This window comes from Corvus hawaiiensis, chromosome 1 (genome assembly GCF_020740725.1).
Source record: "Corvus hawaiiensis isolate bCorHaw1 chromosome 1, bCorHaw1.pri.cur, whole genome shotgun sequence".
NCBI lineage: Eukaryota > Metazoa > Chordata > Aves > Passeriformes > Corvidae > Corvus > Corvus hawaiiensis.
The window spans coordinates 14631044-14651493 of NC_063213.1; the positions used below are offsets into that span (position 1 = coordinate 14631044).

The 20450-nt window shown below is 37.2% G+C and overlaps 1 protein-coding gene across 2 annotated transcripts in view; it reads left to right on the forward strand.

Annotated features, from left to right (window-relative positions):
• The window catches only part of KIF5B (kinesin family member 5B), a 35746-nt gene extending 16593 nt beyond the window's left edge, over positions 1 to 19153 (forward strand). Inside the window, exons 11-26 of one of the 2 annotated variants that reach the window (XM_048293610.1) lie at positions 694 to 842; positions 2221 to 2414; positions 3353 to 3421; positions 5141 to 5347; positions 7150 to 7293; positions 7936 to 8124; positions 8993 to 9110; positions 9451 to 9512; positions 9623 to 9732; positions 9916 to 10017; positions 12059 to 12119; positions 12227 to 12298; positions 12472 to 12576; positions 13070 to 13286; positions 15005 to 15134; positions 16575 to 19153. In XM_048293610.1, the coding sequence (XP_048149567.1) occupies positions 694 to 842; positions 2221 to 2414; positions 3353 to 3421; positions 5141 to 5347; positions 7150 to 7293; positions 7936 to 8124; positions 8993 to 9110; positions 9451 to 9512; positions 9623 to 9732; positions 9916 to 10017; positions 12059 to 12119; positions 12227 to 12298; positions 12472 to 12576; positions 13070 to 13286; positions 15005 to 15134; positions 16575 to 16581 (1936 nt within the window). In that variant the 3' untranslated portion in view covers positions 16582 to 19153. The remainder of the gene's footprint in view (positions 1 to 693; positions 843 to 2220; positions 2415 to 3352; positions 3422 to 5140; positions 5348 to 7149; positions 7294 to 7935; positions 8125 to 8992; positions 9111 to 9450; positions 9513 to 9622; positions 9733 to 9915; positions 10018 to 12058; positions 12120 to 12226; positions 12299 to 12471; positions 12577 to 13069; positions 13287 to 15004; positions 15135 to 16574) is intronic. The other variant, XM_048293619.1, reaches the window with a different exon arrangement.
• Positions 19154 to 20450: the final 1297 nt, after the last annotated feature.

Below are 20450 nucleotides of genomic sequence, written 5' to 3' on the forward strand. Positions count from 1 at the left end.
AGTCAGGGCAACGGAGATGTTTAACTGCCGTTAAGCTTTTTTCCTGTTCTGATTTTTGGGGTGGGATATTCAGTAGTAGAAGACCAAACAGGAGAACTACTGAGATTAAGTGAGGTGTATGGCACTGTAGTGAAAAATATACATTACTTCATTAATATGTTATCAGTGTCTGTAGTTTTGTCTCCAAACCTAATTGAATGGGATTCACCTGGCTGAATGTAGAGAATCACATCTGCAAGTTATCTAAGTAGCTTGTAACACCTTTTGGTTAGTGGAGACATAGTAACTGGTCTTTTTGGTTGAGATGAGTGGTTTCTTAGATAAGCCAGATGGTTTGCATCCTAAAAGTGTTATGCTCTCTGTTGGACAGTGTTTGCTAGATGTGAAATACTATCCTTTGTTCAAAACTGTGTGCAACTGTCCTGACCTGAATTCTTTCAAGTGAAGCAGCTGAATTTGTCCAATTCAATCAGCTTGAGATTTCTCAGCTTTCCAAAGTTATGTTGCTCTGTCCATTGACAGTTGTATCAATCCAATTGAGAGAATAGTAACTTGACAGGGAATAGAAATAAGGTTTTGGAAGAGGTGGGAATGTTTATGCTTTCACCAGTGGTATGTGGACATATTATTTAATAGTCTTTAATTATTTTCTTTAAAAATGAAGTCTCAGAGCTTTTTGCTTTTTCTGTGTAGAGCGAAGACCATTAAGAATACAGTCTGTGTCAACGTGGAGCTCACTGCAGAACAGTGGAAGAAAAAGTATGAGAAGGAAAAAGAGAAAAACAAGACTCTGCGTAACACCATACAGTGGCTGGAAAATGAGCTCAACAGGTGGAGGAATGGTGAGAAGCAGTTACATTATTATTCTGCAGACTTTAGGCAAGACAACAGACGCTGAATTAGTCTTCAGGCTACCAGAAATAGCTAAGAGCTCTATGCAAGACAGTAAATAAGGATATTAAAGCTATAGTATTAAGTCAACTTTGGAGCATGATATTTTTCACTTTATTGCAACTGAAACAACTTCTAATAATCATGTAATGACAAAAATGTCTGAAAGTGTATTCATGTTAGATTGCTCAACACTCGGTTTTCTGGCAGGGCTAGAGTTACATACATTGTAAAACTTTTATTTTGGGGGACAAAACACTGATACTATTTGTAAGTGCAGAAACTGAGTAAAATGTTTTCTCTGCTTTGGTTGTCTGATTCAAAACAGTATCACAAGATCTTGCCTTCATTTAAAGCTCAAACGTGAATCGGCAAAAAACCCACCCAAACCCCAAAGTTGCTGACAGTACCAAATGTGTGCCTGTTCATTCTTCCTGAATGATTAACTTCTTATCAGTTCAAGTTGCTGGCAAAATGCAAGTTAATAGTGAAGCCATAAATTTGGGAAGAGAGGAACATAGGTCATACTGATATATTCTGGAGTTTGGCAGCTGTAGAATATGATTTTGCAATCTTATAAACAACTGTACCACATCCTGATATAAATCTGAAAAAAATGGGTTTGCTGAAATAGGTTTGGTAGGATTTGGGTTGGTTTTTTTTTTTGGGTTGGTTTTTTTGGTTTGTTTTTGGGGGGGGGGGGGGAGTTATTGTTTTATAGAGCTGGTATGAGGCCACACCTGAAATGTCAATATTCTGAAAGAACTATACTTAACAGGAGGTACTGAGGTGTTGGAAAGAGCCTGTACCTTCTGAGGACTGCATAAAATGTTTTGAATAAAGCACTAAGGAATTTAGTTTAATTTACCAGAGAAGTGCCTTGGCATGTGGTGTTTTCTTCTCTGTCAAGTTAAAGTGTTCTCATCAGAAAAAGCTTTATGAACATAAAAGGATAAAAGTATAACTGAAAATATTTTAAATTAGAAGCAAAGCAATGTAAAAGTAAATATGGCTACTTAGCAAAACAGAGTGCCAAGGGAAAGGGAGAATTTTCTGTCTTCTGGGAAAATTAGGTGACTTTCTAGAAGATAAGGTTTGATGTGTAATTTGGAACTCATAGCAGAGTAACTGGGTGAAATACAATGTTTTGTGGTAAGCAGGAAATAGTTTGGATAATCTAGTGCTTATTTTTTTTTGCCAAGTAATCAACTGAACTCAATTGCTTATTAACTGCAATACTGTTAGTAGGAAGTAGCTAATACTTCTCAAGGGTAATTTTGTGGAAAATATGTCATGGCTAACTGTACTAAAATTAAGTGTATTTTTAAGGGGAGACTGTACCAGTTGATGAACAGTTTGACAAGGAGAAGGCCAACTTAGAAGCTTTTGCAGTGGACAAGGATATTACTGTTACTAATGATAAACCAGCTACCACAATTGGAGTAACTGGCAATTTCACTGATGCTGAGAGAAGGAAATGTGAGGAAGAAATTGCCAAACTTTACAAACAACTGGATGACAAGGTATGCCATTCTTACTTAATGTAAGATCTCTTCAAAATATATCTTGAACTATATTATTGTATAATGTGTCTTCAGCATTCTCAGGAGGAGAAGCCAAGGGGCAGGTACAAATCTCTTCACTCTTGCGACCCGAGGGAATGGCCTGAAGTTGTGTCAGGGGAGGTTTAGGTTGGATATTAGAAAAGGTTCTTCATCCAGGGGGAGGTTGAGCACTGGAACAGGCTCCCCAGGGAAACGGTCACAGCACCAGCCTGACAGAGCTCCAGAAGCCTTTGGACGATGCTCTCGGGCACAGGGTGTGACTCTCGGGGTGTCCTGCACAGGGCTGAGAGTTGCACTTGATGATCCTTGTGAGTTCCTTCCAACTCAGGGTGTTCAATGATTCCGTATTTAATTTGCCAGTATTCATTTGTTAGCTCAACTTGTTCAAGTATTTGCTGAGAGTGCTTGCTCTTAATTCTGATTGAGAGAAATCGAATTGCATTATCTGGTGCTAAGGGAGTATCCTTTCTCAATTGGAAAATAATGGAAGTGGGAAAATGAGTAATTTGAAGACAAAACTTTTTTCTTCCCCATGTTTTGGATATTTTATTTGAATATAATCTCAAATTTAAGTGGTAGTACTGTATTTGGATAGAAAAAGTCTTTTAATTAAATATTAAGTGTTTCTTGGAAGTTAGAAAAACTTGGAGAAGACTTGCAAAAGCACAGGTGTAAGACTTTTGTCTCTGAAGCATGGTGTGTTACATACATGCCAGGTTAAGAGCCTAATGAATCAATCAGTGAAATGAAAAGGATTGGTTTTTACTTTTATTGCTTTGTTGTGTAATTATCTCAGAATAAGGAAAAGTTAGATACCTAGCATCTTCTTTCTCTTAGATTATTTTTTCTGAGTGGTATTTGTCAGTGTAATGAACACAGTCTTATTTCAACTGCAGGATGAAGAAATTAATCAGCAGAGCCAACTAGTAGAAAAACTGAAGACACAGATGTTGGATCAAGAAGAGGTGAGTTTTGGTCTTGCATCTTTATTTTCGTTTGTCTTTCCTTTAAAGAAGTCGGAGGTATTTGGAATAGGTCACAGTTTATGACCAGGGAGTAGAATGACACCTTGCTACGGCACAATAATTTTCTTCTATGCCTTATCTAAATGCTCTGCCTATTCATTCCTCCTGCTTACACTGTGCTGATGGCTAAACTTAAACCAGTTTACTTAGATCTTAAGTATCCATGAAGACTGAAAGAATTGGAAGTATTTTATGCAAAGACAGCAGCAGTTGTCTTGCTGTTCAGGTTTGGCCAAATTTAGAAATACATCCTCTGAGGGAAGGCACAACCACCCCTCCCCCACCAGGTTCGGGAAAAATAAATTTTCGTCGAAGGAAAGTGAAGGAGATAAAACTATTTATTTAACAAACACATGGGAAAAGGAAAATAATGCTAAATAATAAAATCTCTCGCTATGGAGAAAAAACCTGGGAAAGTGTTAGAGTCCTCCCTTTGGTCTCCTCAGAGCTGGGGCTTGGGCCAGGCCCTCTGTGCCCGGTGGAAAGTCCTCCTGATGTGTTCTAATAGTCCAGTGGAAAAGGGACAAAATCTGAAATTCCAGGGAAGGAAAAAAAAATTCAACACTCAGTCTCTCTCCGGAGAAAAAGAAGCTGAACCACTGGCCAAAAGCTGACCAGGCAGCCGCAAGCCGGGTACCTCCTCCCTCCCCTGCCGCAGCTGGAAAAAAAACGCTGTCTCTGTGTGACCTTGAACAAGCTGCAAACTGCTTTGAAAAAGTTTTGCTCAGTTTTTTTCCTTCCCCCTCTCAGGCTCAGTTTAGAGGCATGGAAAGGCACAAAGTTAATTCCTGGGCATAGGGCAGCGACACGGGATACACATCATAAAGTCACCCCAAGACACTTCCCTATGCAAAGTTAGCAGGTTGTCAAAACTGAAAGTAACTTGATTTAGTGTGAGAAATCTGTTTTAAGGTTTACTTCTGGTCAGTTGCAGTACAGAGAGAGAAGAGAGAGGAGGGAAATGTATTGGCCCATAATGAAAAAAGAAGTATCTATGTGTTGATTCAGACCATTCTTCCTAGAACATTCAAATGATTTGTATGCATATGTTGACAGGGATATAACTTAATTAATGGGGGGGAATGCCTATCAATAATGAAAATTCCCTTTAGCCAAAATATTAGAAAAATTATTTCTCTGTAGCACAAAATTTTTTAAAAATGGTAATCCTTGTGTGCACATTCAGAAGGAAATGGGAAGCTGGAGCTACTGTTGAATCTAATTTAAATAAATAAATCTGCTGCTTTAGCAATTGTACCCTTTGTCTAGTTACTCTTTAGCAGCTAAGTGTTAAAATGCTGGAAGTTTAGGGACTAAACTGTTGACAATTTCAGACTCATGAATAGTGTTCAGTGGTTTTTCTGAGAACTTGAAATATTCCATGTGCATTTCTAGTTGCTATCCCTATATGTCTTCATTTGTAATCACTTCCATTTTTAAGATATTTAAAAACTTAAAGAACTGTGAATATAGATGGTAAATTTAGTTGTTCATTATATTCTGTTCTTGGTATCCTTATTGCATGAAGCTAGTCACTAGGAATGTAGATATAAAGCTACTGTAGTAGCTAAAAGCATTAATAAAATCCAAGACATACGTGGAATTTTCTTCATGATTATTTATTGTTGTAATTTTATTAAATCTCTGTCAATATTGCAGCTTCTGGCATCAACCAGACGGGACCAAGACAACCTGCAAGCAGAGTTGAATCGCCTTCAGGCTGAAAATGATGCTTCTAAAGAGGAAGTGAAAGAGGTGTTACAAGCCCTTGAAGAGCTAGCTGTGAACTATGATCAAAAGTCTCAGGAAGTAGAAGATAAGGCAAAGGAATATGAACTGCTTAGTGATGAACTCAATCAAAAATCGGTATGAAATTGGGATAAGAAATTACTGAGAGTCTTTAGTGTGACTTTGCTTGTCTTACCCGTATTTCTTAGTTATTTGGAAGTATTTCACAAGGGAAAATGAGAGCTTAAGTCTAAAACTTAATTTGTTTTTGCAGGGTATTATTTTCTAAAATCTGTAAGCTTAAGAAAAAATGTATGGTGATTATTGACCTTGATAGCACTTGTGGCATTTTACTACCTAAAGAGTGTTCAGAAATACCCTAGATGTCAAAACTTAACTCTTTCATTACATGCTGGTTTTGTTTGTCTTCCTGGTGCAGTTGGGGAAATCCTGACTTAAGAATCTGCTTCTTCCAGTCTTGAAGTTGCAGTGAGCATGCTACAGCTTTTCTTGAAAAGAATGTGTGTTTGCCTGCTGTGTGTATGGAATGTGAAATAACTTACCTTGATGCTTTCAAAAATAAGCAGTTTGGTTTACTTTCTGAAAGGAGTAGTTGAGGATGTATTCCAAAAGATAACCCTGGTTAAAATACAGGTGCAGCATCAGTCTCACAGAATAGTGTGCGCCTCCTTACGTACCTGTAAAGTTGCTGAACTGACTGACAGTTTTGGTAGCCAGTTATTTGGCAGACCTCAATCAGTTTTAAGCAGTTAATACTCTACCTACTATCCTAAAATTCTAAGTACTGGAAAGGATCAGCATGTTTGCTGGTATTGCAGACAGTATTAATGGCACAAGTCTCATTCTTCTCTGTTCTTGAAGATGATAATAAGAGGGTCTGGGTCTTCTAGTGACTGGCTTTCAATTTTCAGTTAGTAAGATTTGACTTGATAGAATACTAATGTTGTAGTTGAAGTTCACAAGATCATGCAACTTCTCTTTCAACTTCTAAGTATTTGAGCTGAATAATCTTTACTGGTAGCTTACATCACTTGAAAGTTGGCCAAAAGAGAATCTATGGTCTTGTAAGCAGCATTTTAAATCTGTTGGAATAGGCTTGCTGTGTATGTGTATGATTCTGAAATGTATGGCTTGATTTTTGCAGGAGGTTTTTTGTTTGCTTTATTGATGTAGTTTCTAATTAGTTTATAGGTAGTGATTCTAGATGATATAACTAACTTCCATTGAATGTCATTAATAACTCTCAATCTGCAAGAAAGCAACTGTTCAGAGGTGTCATAAAATTAAAACAAAATTAAATAAAATTAAGATAAAAATAAAATTAAGATAAAATCCCAATCTGGCACAGCTAACCAGTGCAGTAACCATCCTTTGGCATCTCTGCCTGAAACCTTCCTGCTGTAAAACTTCTGGTGTTTTTTTGAAACTGGACAACAAATAGTGGACTCTTGAGCATGTGAGCTGCTGAGCTGCAGCCACTACAACCACAGCAGCTCAAAGCAGCTGAAAAAGTGCTGTAGAGTAAGTGGTGTGCTTATGAAATCTCAGTGCTGGGAGAGTACTGTCATTTTCTGATTTGCAAGTAGGGAAGAGTTAAGAGCTGTGCATATGAAGCTGAAATTGTTTTCATTTACCAAAATATGGTGAAAAGTGTTGGACTTGCTGTCCATTTACCCTTTTTCTATAAATGTGATTCCCTGCAATATTTAATCGTATATAACTCTGAATGCTGTTTAGCAGTGATAACACTAATGTTGCTGCAGAGTTTTAAGATTATATTTTGTGAGTTGAAGGTCGCTGTCCCCAATATTTTTTTAGTTCTTTCAGAAGAAATGCTGGTACTCTGTGAATAGTATGAAACTTAATTCCAGGAGCAAGAGTGTGTTTTGTTTAATTAAGGGTAACTTCTTTTACTGTAGGTCACTTTAGCCAGTATAGATGCAGAGCTTCAGAAACTTAAAGAAATGACCAACCATCAAAAGAAACGAGCAACAGAAATGATGGCCTCCTTACTAAAAGATCTTGCAGAGATTGGAATTGCAGTAGGAAATAACGATGTCAAGGTAAGAGTTAATCGCGGCTGTCTTTAGTGCCGTGTATTAAACACATACATTGTGGATAGGTGGGGGCATTTTCTTAGTATGGTAAAAATTACCACCATAGGAAGCTTCATGTATATTAATAATTTGGACATAAGCTCCTCCATTCCTTATATGGGGACTTAATCAGGTTCCAGACAGAATTTGATTATGCATAGACAAGGAAGAGCAGGCATGATTTTTTTCTGAAGCAGTGTTCTCATTCATGTTGTCAAACTGCTATATGAAGAGGTCTTAATCGACAGCATTGTCTTGGTGATCTAATACAAACCTACAGAGACAATCAGGATGATACTTGTATTAAAAACAGAATGAGGGCATGAAATAAGAGAGAAATCCAGAAGATGGCTATAGGGCAAGAATGTAAGCAGTATTAGAAATCAATCGTGAATTGTATTTCCTTCTTCAAGCAACTCATCTTTGTGCAAACCGCTAAATAATCAATCAGAAAATTTAAATACAGTATAAGGGTTTGGGGGTTTTTTTTAAGTTCTGTGGTTATCAGTTGAGGCTGGGGATGTGTCCTGGACATTTAGCTGCTCCAGTGCACCTTTAGTTCACTTTTGTTATCTGAGCTTTCTAAATGTGCTATTCCACCCTTTTCAGCAGCCTGAGGGAACTGGCATGATAGATGAAGAATTCACAGTTGCAAGACTGTACATTAGCAAAATGAAATCAGAAGTAAAAACAATGGTGAAGCGTTGCAAGCAGTTAGAAGGCACACAGGCTGAAAGCAATAAGAAAATGGAAGAAAATGAAAAGGAGTTGGCTGCCTGCCAGCTCCGGATCTCACAGGTAAATATTTTTCTACAGTGTACAGTGTTCTTTATAAGTTCAATTCATTAACCTATCAGGGAAAAAAAAGTTGCAGGGTTTTTTTGGCACCTAACAAAGTGCACTGTGAGTAAACAGCCATAAGACTCAGCTTTTTCCTTAGTACTCTTTGGTTTGGATGCTTCTAAGTAATTCAGTGTGACAGGATGTCAGAATTTCTGCAAAATATCTGTAGCCTGCTAATGCTTTTGTAGTACTTGTATTAGATACTGGAGTCTGTGTGTTCTCCATCACAGGATTCTTTACAAATATAAGTCTTACTGAAGCAGTGACTAGTGGGCACTCTGCCTGCTAATGCCTCAAGCTGGAAGTGGGAGAGGTAATAGCACAGTAAAATTTCAGGAGGTTTGCATAGCAGATTAAATTTATTTCTAATGTGAGAGAGGCCATTTTAATGTGAATGCTAGAAAAGATAAGTAATGTGACTTCTAACACTTCTGATAACTGTAATCTACATATGCAGTTTAATATTTCTGTATTTTGTTTTACATACAGATAATCCTCTTTTATTTTTAAATCAGGAGAAGCATATTTCAGGGCAATTGTCTAAGTACAGTGGGCCTCTCTTGCCTCTGTTAGTATTTAACATTCAAAATATCTCTTCTCGCAGCCAAAAATGTATTTCATGCCAGTCCAGAATAAAGACATTGTCTTACAGGCTACATTACAGATCTACTTGAGTAGTCATATTCTTCTGAGAGTCTAGTTGGCACCATTTTTGTTTTGAGATGAGGTCACTTGTTGTGTAAAAAATAAGTATGAACCATTTATGCAGATGTAATTCTATGGTACCTAGTTCCAAAGTAAATGAATCTTTTCATTCCACAAGCATGAAGCCAAGATCAAGTCACTGACTGAATATCTTCAGAATGTGGAACAGAAAAAGAGGCAGCTGGAAGAATCTGTGGATTCCCTTAATGAAGAATTAGTTCAACTCCGAGCACAGGGTAGGATGTGCTTCCCTACACCCCACCCACCACCACCATTTTAAGAATATAGTGATAAATAGGGAATTGCTCTGTTCTGTTTAAGTTGAAAGGTAGACCTATAGAAAGACTTTTTGCTACTGAACATGCAGAATTAATCCATGGTAAAATACGTTTGCTGTTTGCAAGAACTGTTATTGATAGGATTAAAGATGTTACTAATTTAATTGATTTTTGTGGCGGGAGCGGACTTTTTCCAAATTGTAAGGTGTTGGCAAGGGAGAGGGAAATTAGTGCCATCATCCATGTGATTGCCTAGATACCTGGCTAAAATGTGTTTTTTCTTCTCTGTCCCTACTAGAAAAGGTCCATGAGATGGAGAAAGAGCACTTAAATAAGGTTCAAACTGCAAATGAAGTCAAGGTAAACCAATTTAATTTTTTAAAAAAGAAAACCCCAATGACCCAAATCCCCACAGAGTGAAGTCTGGTGGTAACTCAGAGCATTTCATATGTTCTGGTTTTTACTAATAGCAAGCTGTGGAGCAGCAAATTCAGAGCCATCGTGAGACGCATCAGAAACAAATCAGTAGCCTGAGAGATGAAGTTGATGCAAAGGAGAAGCTCATCACTGAGCTTCAAGAGTAAGTAATTGTCATTATTTTAGTGGTGCCAAATGTCTCTGGACTGTGCAAGTATAGAAGCACAGTACAATGGGAAGGAAGTGGCGAGAGTTTCTTCCAGAACTGTCCTTCTGTCTTCTATTTTGTTACTGAATGTGGTGTCTGAGAGTTTCAGCTGATGAAATACTTACTGTCTGTGTTCAGCCAAAACCAGAAGATGATGCTTGAACAGGAACGCCTGAGAGTCGAGCACGAGAAGCTGAAAGCGACCGATCAGGAAAAAAGCAGAAAACTTCATGAGCTTACGTAAGTGATAATGACACATGAAACAAATGTGTGTGGGGACACTTACTCTATAAACTAGTGACCTAATATGATGAAGTGCCTTTCACTTTATAGTATGCTTATTAAAGAGAGGCCTTCTTGAACCTTTTTTAAAACCTTCTCACTGCCTGAATACTTAAAATTGGAAGTAAAATTATGTAAGATATGAAGGCCACAACTGGTTTTTTTTGTTAATATGCTATGGATTGAAGTAATTAACTTTTCAATTTGCGGCTACATACTGCATTCTGTAAAACTACAAGAGTCTTCTAACAAATCTCCTGACTCTTTTACTGGTTCTTGTGTTCCCTTATTCTCTCTATGGTTCTTATGTGATTTACCTTGTTAGGTGGCTCTAATTGGTTTATTCTTAAACAGTTGCATGCTTCATTGATTAACTACATACAATGTGTTGGTGAATTAGAGACTCAAAAGTTAGTGCAAAAATTGGAATTAAATTCTGCTTGCAGGTAAGTATCCAGTTGGAAAACACTTCTCAGCTTCTAGAAAGCTGACCTTAATCTCCTGGAAGTCTTTCTAAGTGTATCAGTTGCAACCCCTTTCTGGTACATACATATTTATCTTTACAGAAGCTAAAAATACATTATACTTAAAAGTACTTTTTGAAAAGTGCTTTTTGGCTGTTTAAAACACACACAGTGGTTTTCAGGGGTTTTTATCATGGAATTTGAAGTAATCAGAGGGACCTGATTGTTCTGTGCTGGTAACCAAGAAGCAATGCTTGGGTTTTTTTTGGTTTTTTTACTTTTTTTTTCGTTTATCCTGTTTAAGACTAAAATTTTAACTAACAGTACTCTGGTCTTGTGAATCCATCTTATTTTGATTGATTTATATGCCACAATGATTACAAAACTTACATTAACTACAATAGGTTTTCTTGTCTTGCAAGATTTGCTATATGTAGCACCTTATTGCTTCCTATTTCAGTTTGCACGCTCAGCTACATCTAGCATTGACCACTTTAAAGCACTTGCTGTATAGAAACATTCCTCTCCAAAAGATTTGCAAAGAAGTTTAAAAATTAGTTTTGTATTCTGTGTCTTCCTCCAGCCTTTCTGAATCCAGTTACTTTCCATTGTCTATCATAAATGCACATGGCAAATGACAGGCCAGGAACAATGCACATTATTCACTTCAATTTTTTTAATTTGGAGTTGTATAAGATGCCTGGAACTACTTATACAGAGAGGTCTGGAAAACGGATAGGATACTGACACTATTAGGAATATTTTATTATATCAAATATTTACGGATTTAACTGTGAGCTAGTAGTGAAACTGAGTGAGAAGAAATTTCAAGAGGAAAAGAAGCTTTTTTAACTAATTAACAGGAACACTTCATTTTCATTCTGCCCTTGGCCTTTCTATTATAATCTCAGGTCATAAAAAGAGAGGTCCACATTCCTTTCCTATATTCTGTCATCTTGATAACTGCACTGACTTACAGTTCTGAGAAAGAACACTTCCTGTGCAGAAAATGCTTTCACATTAACTGGCAAGACAGCGGCTCTGTACACTGATAATCATCAGGTTATGTTCCTGTACACTGACATCGTTGTTTGTGATGCTGGTTTTGCCAACGTGTTGAGGGTGAGGTGTTAATCAAACCAAAGAGAAAATTTTTAATCTGTCACACGATACTTATGATCTTGGCTGGTCAGAGCTAAGAACATTTGTAGGATAAGATCTCCCCAAGTATTCACTCTGAAGCTGACTCTCAGAGTTTTGTCTTTTACTATTCTGGAAACTTTTATAGTTTATGCATCTGAATGTACTTGTTTATATTCAATACTAAAAGTATATCCCTCTTTCCTTCTGCAGCTCCCCCAATCCCACCCTGCCATGCCATACAGATTTCTGACTGTGGTGTCATCTGTTAGTTACATCTTTAAGACTTTAACCAAAAGACTTTTTTCATTTGTACAACACTGTGTTTAGTTCTCTAAAACATTAAAATTTTTAATTTTTCTAGGATATTTCAGGAATAATTTATTCTCTTTTAGGGTTATGCAGGACAGACGGGAACAAGCGAGGCAAGATTTAAAGGGTTTGGAAGAGACTGTGGTAAGATAGAATATATTCCAAAGCAAATGTCAATATTTGTCTTTTTTTTTTTTTTTCTTTCAGAGTTTGTTTGGGTTGTTTTGTTAATTTCTTGTCCTTAACTGTAGGCAAAAGAACTTCAGACTCTTCACAATCTTCGGAAGCTGTTTGTTCAAGATCTGGCTACTAGAGTGAAAAAGGTAATGTGGTGTTACAGTGAAGCTTGTTTCTGAGAATGTTACATAAATTTTAGTTCAGAACTAAATTAGGAACTGGTGTTTATTTGGTGTAATTCCTCTGGCTTGATCCTAATATTCAAGATCAGATTTGTACTCAGCCTCATGTCTCCCTCCCGGTGCCTTTGTTACTGCAGAGTGCTGAGATCGACTCAGATGATACAGGAGGCAGTGCTGCACAGAAACAGAAGATTTCCTTCCTTGAGAATAATCTTGAACAGCTTACAAAGGTTCACAAGCAGGTACAGTGAGGCTTCATTTCAAATTTTAATAAAACTGCTCCAGGTTCGTTATTACAGAAGCACCTGCCTATTGGTCATAAAGTAACTTATAAGTAGATACTTCTACATCTTAAGTGTGTCTCTTGATACAGGAAAATTTTAGCCTATTGTTTTGTAACATAAATTAATTAGCTAATTTAAGTACATGTGGGTGTATAACAAAATAGCTGCATTTAAACTGAAGAGTTTGAGTTTAGACTTCATGCGTCAGTCTAGGGGATGGTTGCCTGTCTCTGATGGAAGAGGTGCCTCTGTTGGGTAGCAGGTTCTTCCACAGTACCTGACTTTTCAAATGACAGTCTTAATGTCACTGAACTATATAGATTTACTAAAAGCTTAAGCAAAGTTAATATAGTAACCCTACTGTTTTGCCTCTTCAGGGGTGGGGAGGTTATCTGGTTAGCTCTCCCTATGAAGAGAGATACCAAGGAAATAATCAATTCTGGTTTTGTAGCTGGTACGTGATAATGCTGATCTTCGCTGCGAACTTCCTAAACTGGAGAAGCGACTTAGAGCTACAGCTGAAAGAGTTAAAGCTTTGGAATCTGCACTGAAGGAAGCCAAAGAGAATGCTTCTCGTGATCGCAAGCGGTATCAGCAAGAAGTAGATCGTATAAAGGAAGCTGTAAGATCCAAGAATATGGCCAGAAGAGGACATTCAGCACAAATCGGTGAGTAAAGAATCCCTTGCCCCCTAAAGCTTTATCTGTCTCCTACTTTTTTTTTTATCTCTGGGTATGTGCGCATCTTTCAGCCCTCACTGAAACTGCCCATGTGAATGTGATCTATTTTCTACTGTGAGTTACATTTTGGTTAACAGACTGTGTGTGCAGGTGGTACCTTATGGTTGTTTGGCTTTTTTTTACTTTAAATGGCTTTGGGAAAGGCTTACCAGCCTAGAATTCTAGCCTGAATATATTACATTTCCTAGAAGAAACAGTACACTGCATGTGAGTCTTAATCTCTTAGATTATTACAATTCCATTCCAATTTCTAAAACTAAATAAGTATTTCAAGGCAACAAGAAAGATTAAGCCATCACTTTCAACAACAACAACAACAAAATTGACTTGATCCTTAATGGGGGAGAGGGGCAGACAGAAACCCACAACATCCAAAGATCCTTAATTACCCTTTCAGTTCTTTGTTCCAAAACATTACAGTATCCACAGCCCTCTCTAGGGGAAAGTAATGGAAAAACAGAAAGGGGTGGGAAGGTGGAGGTAGCATAGTCATATTCCTTTGCTCCTCCACCTGCCATTACTCTGTCGAGTGCTGAGGACTGAGAAGGTGTGTGACCCGTGGAGGACTTAACCGTGCACATTACACTACAGCTGTAGAACTAAAGGCATCAATATACTTCTCTTAAATGTTAATGTGACTGAAGTGAGTGTTGCAGTTAAATTTTGTCCATATTCTGTAGGTCTGCAAAGAACTGTTGCAAAATAGTTACAAAATTTTGGTCACATGAAGTGCGAGCTTGCAGACAGGTGCTTTTCTGTCTTAATTTTCTCTCAAGTGGTCTCCAAGAAAACAAACAATTCTCTAGTGAGCTCACCTGAGGTATACAGCCTCTTGTGCTTAAATATCTAGATGAACCAGTCATGTCTTAACTGGAGATCAGCATCCTATAAGGCAGTAATTGAGAAGTGTTTCTCTGCTGCAGCTGCTGCCTGTAGGTTCTTTATATTCAGTTTTGCTTGCTGAAACTTTAGGTGCTTCTTTTTAATATTACAGGACTTTGTGAAGTCCTACACATACATTATGCATGTTCTGTCAAGAGCTAAGTGCAAAACTGATGGAAAATATGGTTTATTAAGTGTATGCAGCTTGTGAAGGACCTGTCAAAACTGCCAGGTTTTTACTTGGGCTATAGAGCAAGTTTTATTTTTATGTGATAGTAGATTGATGAAGCACTGTTATCTGTGGAGTATTGGTACACAGAACCACCTGCAGAGAGTGTAAGTAGTGACTTATCAATCAAGTAGATGTGGGAAGGACAGCAGCTATAATGATTGCTTACTGTTACATAACTCTCATGAAACTGTCTATTGTTGTGTCTTATTTGAGTTCTTACTGCCAAAAAATAGGATTCATAGAAGGTAATACATTAGGTGGGACAGATCATTCATGTGAAGATAATCTTTATCAGAAGCTTTGCAAGCTTTAACAGGGAGCAATAAAAGCAAAACCTTGTCTATTTTCCAGGGTTTGTTGTAGCTGACACTAATCTGTTACGTTCTCAGAATGCCATCCTCTAAATTTGTTTTCTTATTCAAAGTGCATTCAGTTGTGATTATTACATTTGGCTAATGGTATCAGTAAATTTGAATAATCCAAGGTACAATTGCTGTGTATATATTTGTAAGTCACATTTCTTGCCATGCAGCTAAGCCTATCCGCCCTGGCCAGCATCCAGCAGCTTCTCCAACTCATCCAAGTGCAATTCGTGGTGGAGGTGCGTTCACTCAGAACAGCCAGCCAGCTGTGCTGCGTGGAGGTGGACGGCAAGACAAAGTGTAAGTTTGTCTTGTAGCATTTTCTAAAATGTGTGAGCAAACTACTTTGTATTAGGTTTATTACAGTTCATTCTGTGGCATAAAGTCACTTGAATAGTCAGACTAACTTGTCTTTTTTACAGAATTTTATAGCCAGTGGAACAGTATAATGTACATCTGACTAAAGATGCTGCTGCTTTTCTTCTAAAATGTGTTTGCTGTAAAATGGTAATTCTGATGGTGTTCTCCTGGGGTAGAACAAAATGTGGAAACAATCAGTTGGAGGTAGTTACCAGTCAAAGACAGTAGCCACTGTTTGGGAAAGGAGTGGACATTTTAAATTCTTTTGTCCTGCTAGTATCTTTTTAAATATGGTTTTCTTCAGGAAAACATTCAGTGATGAAATAAAATTTACCGGTTTTTTACATGTTATTTATTTGCTTCTCTTTCTGTGTTTGCACACTGCTTTGTGTCAGTGACTTGGAATTATTTAACAGAATTCATGTCCTGATCCAGTAGACTTAAAATGTTAGCCTAGCTCAAATGTAGTTATAGCAATTGAAATTAAATGTGCACTTACTTGAAAACATCTCTAATCTCCAAAGTAACTACACATAGTATTATTATATTATATACACGTGCATGTGGTATGGCATTTGGTATGTTTAAGTTGCTTTACAGAATCATATCGTTTAATTAGTATCTGCTTTATAGTTGGTTGATCTGTTGCTCACCTAACAGTAATGCTTTACTTTATATTCTCTGTTGTCACCTTCACTTTTGAATGTGTCTATAAATGTCTTCTAGACATTCCCTTAGTTAAGGTTATCTGCATCTTCAGTTTGAAATACATCTAAAATGGGGTGGGTCCTTGAAACCTGGGTGCTCCTCTTCTGAAGGGCTCCAGAGCAGTTTATGTGAATCTTGTGTCTATTCATTTCTTTTAATTAGCTGACTGACTTATCCAAGCTTTCTCTCCAGTTCAGAGAAAACTGGGTTGTAGAACTAGGCAGGGTACCTGGTTCTGTTCAGTAATGTCTCTTAGTAAATAAGAGGTTGAACTGAAGGGTACTTCAACTTTGAATAACATTTAGCTTGAATGACCAAGGAGTTGCCACTAGCCAGGAAAAGCAGCAACAGTCATGGGAAATGGAGCTGGGCTATAAGTGGTTTCTGTCTGTAATGGTTTTTTTATTTATTTTTAATTATTTATTATTATTGCAGTCAAGATTGCATACCCTGTCAGTTTGTCGTGCTGTAAATTTGTTGGTAGCAGACAGCATTGCTTAAATGCTTTGTGTTGTGTGATTTCTTATTTTAAAGTGGATGTTTCATTACCACTTATCTGAGTGTTTTAAGAACTGGGCTCTTAAAGGCCATGTAAATAGTGATATGGTCTACTGTAAATGTAAATAACTTTGCTTTTTTGGCCTAACTCTGTGGTTTTTTTCTCATTTACAGTTGCTGAAAAGTAAATGCAGCATGAGGAGGATTGGATATTCTGTAGAGGGAGTCATTCCATGACAATAATCTCTCCATTTGGGGACTGTAGGATTATTTTTTGAAAATTGTATAAATTATACCTGGCCTGTACAGCTCTTCCCCCTTCTACAAATTCTGCTAACTGATTCCCAAAAAAAACCAACTAGAGTGCAATTTTGGCGTCTTGAAAAATGACATGTTACTTAAAGTGTAGCTCTGCTTATTACACAGTTTGTCTTTCATGTCTTAAATTTAGTCTGCACTGTGCCAAGCTGAATGTACATTGAGAAAATCTTAGTTCAAATTTTCTAGCTTAATTTGTGTACATCTTATTGTCTTAGGGAATGTGCAACAGTGTTTAAGTATACTTTCATTTTTGTCACTTCACATAACACTACATGTCCCACTGAATTAGGGCAGCACTCTACGTTACAGTTTTCTTTTGGAATGCTGCATAGAGCATTGGAACTAACTGTGTTTGTACAGTGTGAGGATCCTGAGGTGCTTACGGCAGCTGCCACGAGGCACTGCGCGCGCGCCACCGCCGCCCTAAAGGGTTCAGTGCGAACAAGGCTGTGTAACTGTTCTCTCATTCAGTGCCCGGTGACCGGGTGACTTAGAATGAAATACTGTACAGTAATAAGCGTAAACCTGAGTTTACAAAAAAGACTTTGGCAATGGATTATCCCATCTGTCCTGTTCCTGATTCTGCACACAGTACAGTCTGGTGGAGTGAAAACATTCTGCTTCATTCTGATGAGCCTGTCTGTCCATTTGTCTGTATCTATGACGGTTCACTTTTGCTATTTGTAATAGTGAAATGAGGGCAATCTAAAAATGTAACTTTATATTCCACTACATACAGTACTGGAATTTTTGGCTAAAATTTTGACTTTCAATTTTAAAAAGCCTTTTTCAACAACATGCCAATGAATTCAGATACGTAAATAAAGGACACAACTTTTTAAAACTGATGTATCCAGAAATGCCAGAGGCATGTGTTTAAAATAACAATAAAATAAATAAAAGTGCTACCCTGAATTGTATTTGTAATCCATTTGTAAGTAGGTATATGAAATGTCCAAAGTAGTAGTTGTTGAATATTTTTCTTCTCTTTGCAATAAAGTCCTGTAAAGTGGCTAACAAAACGAAATGTGGGGTTTTGATTTTTTTTTGTTGGTTTTTTTTGTTTTGTTTTGTTTTGTTTTGAGCTCCGGTACTCTCACTGAGCTAAATCCGGGGTTTAAACTTTTATATTGTAATTTACTTAACTTATTGATAGGATTTAGCCACTATAATTTTTAGAACAGCCTTCTGTATAGAAACTAGTTACCAGGTCTTTAAGAAAGAAGGAACTTAGTATTGCTGGAAGAATTCAATGGGTTTTTCAGACCTGGTTGATAGAACTTTTTGTTCTGGCTTGAGTTTTTTGCTGGGTATTCAGTTATTGTGGAAACAGTAGAAACTCTATGACTGTTCAGAGAGCAAATCACTTTCAATTTTTATATTTTAAAATAGGCAAAATATTTATATTATGATGGAGTATAGTCAAATTTTAGACCTTGAACCACTTTTTTTCTATATCTACAGTAGTCTGAATTTTTAATAGTTTGATTTTTAAAGTTTGATTGTATCAGTTGGAAATCCCACTATTTTGGAGTTTTCAGCTTTTAAGACAGTTTTTTTTTAAGGCCACCAAACACTCCAAACTTGCAGTTGTTTCAGAGCACAGTCGAAGGCAGCATACTGAGGAAAAAAAAAGAAACAACAAAATATTTTAAATTAAATTTCTCATCAAGGAATCAGCACTGACCATTATCTTTATCAATGTTAACTACAGGTTTTCAGGCCTTCATTTGTCAATGTGCAATCATAGAAACAAAACAACACACTCAAATGAAGCAGGATTTTTTTCTCATGCCTGTGAATGGGGGTTTCATTCCTGTAGGTAATTGTCATGGGTTTTGGTGCTCAAAATTGCTGTGTTTAAAAAATTAGATTGAACAGTAACTAGTGTGTAGCTCAGTGTACATCACCTTTTTATATTTAAATCTTTTTTTATTTTAAACCTTTTATGAAGTTTACCAAGAACTGCCTCTTAAAATGTAAAAGAGAAAAACACACAACTTCCTTTGCTTTCTGGTTTGGCTGGCATAGGTCAGCCAGACAGGACAGTTGCTGTATTTTGTAAATTAAAATACTCAGTCTATACAGGGAATGTTCGACACTGCTATTTCAACTTGCAGTCTTTGAATGGTTCTTACTTTTATGTTCCTCTAGATCATATTTTTAAAAGATGGTTTAGGATAGGAACTTGGTGAAATAATATTTATTTCTGGTGAACAACTAAATTATTTACCTAACTTAAATGCTGACTCACTACTGTGTGTAACTCTAAATTTGACATGAGGACAAGTCTACCTGTGGAATCTGATTTAACTTCAGTACACTTAAGATGCATTAAAACAATTGGTTTGGGGAAGACGCCATATAGTTTTAACTTACCTGCATGCTGTAAATGTATTTGTGTTTAAATAAAGAGGAGAAAAATCTTTGAACTTCTCTGTGCATTTATTCCATTTATTATCTCTACATGTGGTTTTAAAATTTAAATAGTCTCCATATACTGTTTTTCATTTGATTGGCTTCACAACCAGTTTTCTCCTTCTAAATTGTGATCACTTGATGCCTCCACCCTCTTAAGCCTGTGTTAGTTAGTACAAGTAAGCTTTCCCACACAGAAATCTGGATATTTAAGTTTTAGTCTTCAGAAGACTGTTCATGACAGAAAAAGCCAGACCCACACAAAAATCTGAAACCAAACAAAACAGAAACACCCCCCCAGCTGATGCTTATGGAAATTGGTTGCAGCCATGATGCATCAGACTTTCAACCCCTGCAGTCTGGGATTACTTTGACTTTTCTGAACTCTCTCTAGTTCATAAATGTGCCAGTAGCCATGGCTTCTCTTAGTTGCATACAAACCGGTTTGGTTTGTGTTTTTGTTGTTTTGTTTTTAACATCAACTTCCACCCTATCCATCTTGGATAGATGAAAAAGAATTGAAAGAATTCTCCCATGATAAGACACAGACATTCTTTTTCTGAGAGTTCCTCTTTTACTCCAAGTAGCTGTTTTGTTTCCAGAGTACTAATCGCTGCCTAGTATTCACCTGCTTTTCAAAAAAAAGACCTGAAAAATGCCCAAATCGTCACCAACAAACCCAACCGTCCTGTTCTTAAGGTGTGTCTATGTTTTGCTTCTTAGCTGTGATGGGTAGTTAGATACGTAAGATTATTGCTGCATCCTGTTCATCACAGTTTGGGTTTTTAATGGGTGCATTCTAGAGTAAGCTGAAGCAGGGTTAGAATCAGCTACACTTTTTTCTTTCCAAGGGCAGAAGGAGATTCAGAACTAGAGGAGATTGCTGGAATTGAGGCCTGCTCACAGTCAAGGAAGCAGAGATGCACTTGCATTCTCCACTTGTCCTTTGAAATGAAAGCTTTGAAATGAAGCAGTATAGAATCTGATCAAGGTTTTGGGTACACAGTGTGCATTTGATTTGGTTCCTGAGCAACTTAAAGTCCATTTTTAAAGACTTTCTAAGGTGACACTGCATTGATCTGTTTGGGATGCACGAAGAGTGTGACACAGGTGCCAGATCTATGGGCTGCCCAGGAACAGTCAAATGTGATGATGCAGCAATCTTTTCCAGGTGTGGTGTGTTGTGCTTGGGGCTCTCCGGAGTGTGGTATCAGTTGTCTGTATGGCGATGCTCAAAGTTCTCCTTTTATCCCTGTGCTTGGACAGTTGTTTCCAGAGTCCGTGTAAACTTCGTTGGAAAGGAATTACCAT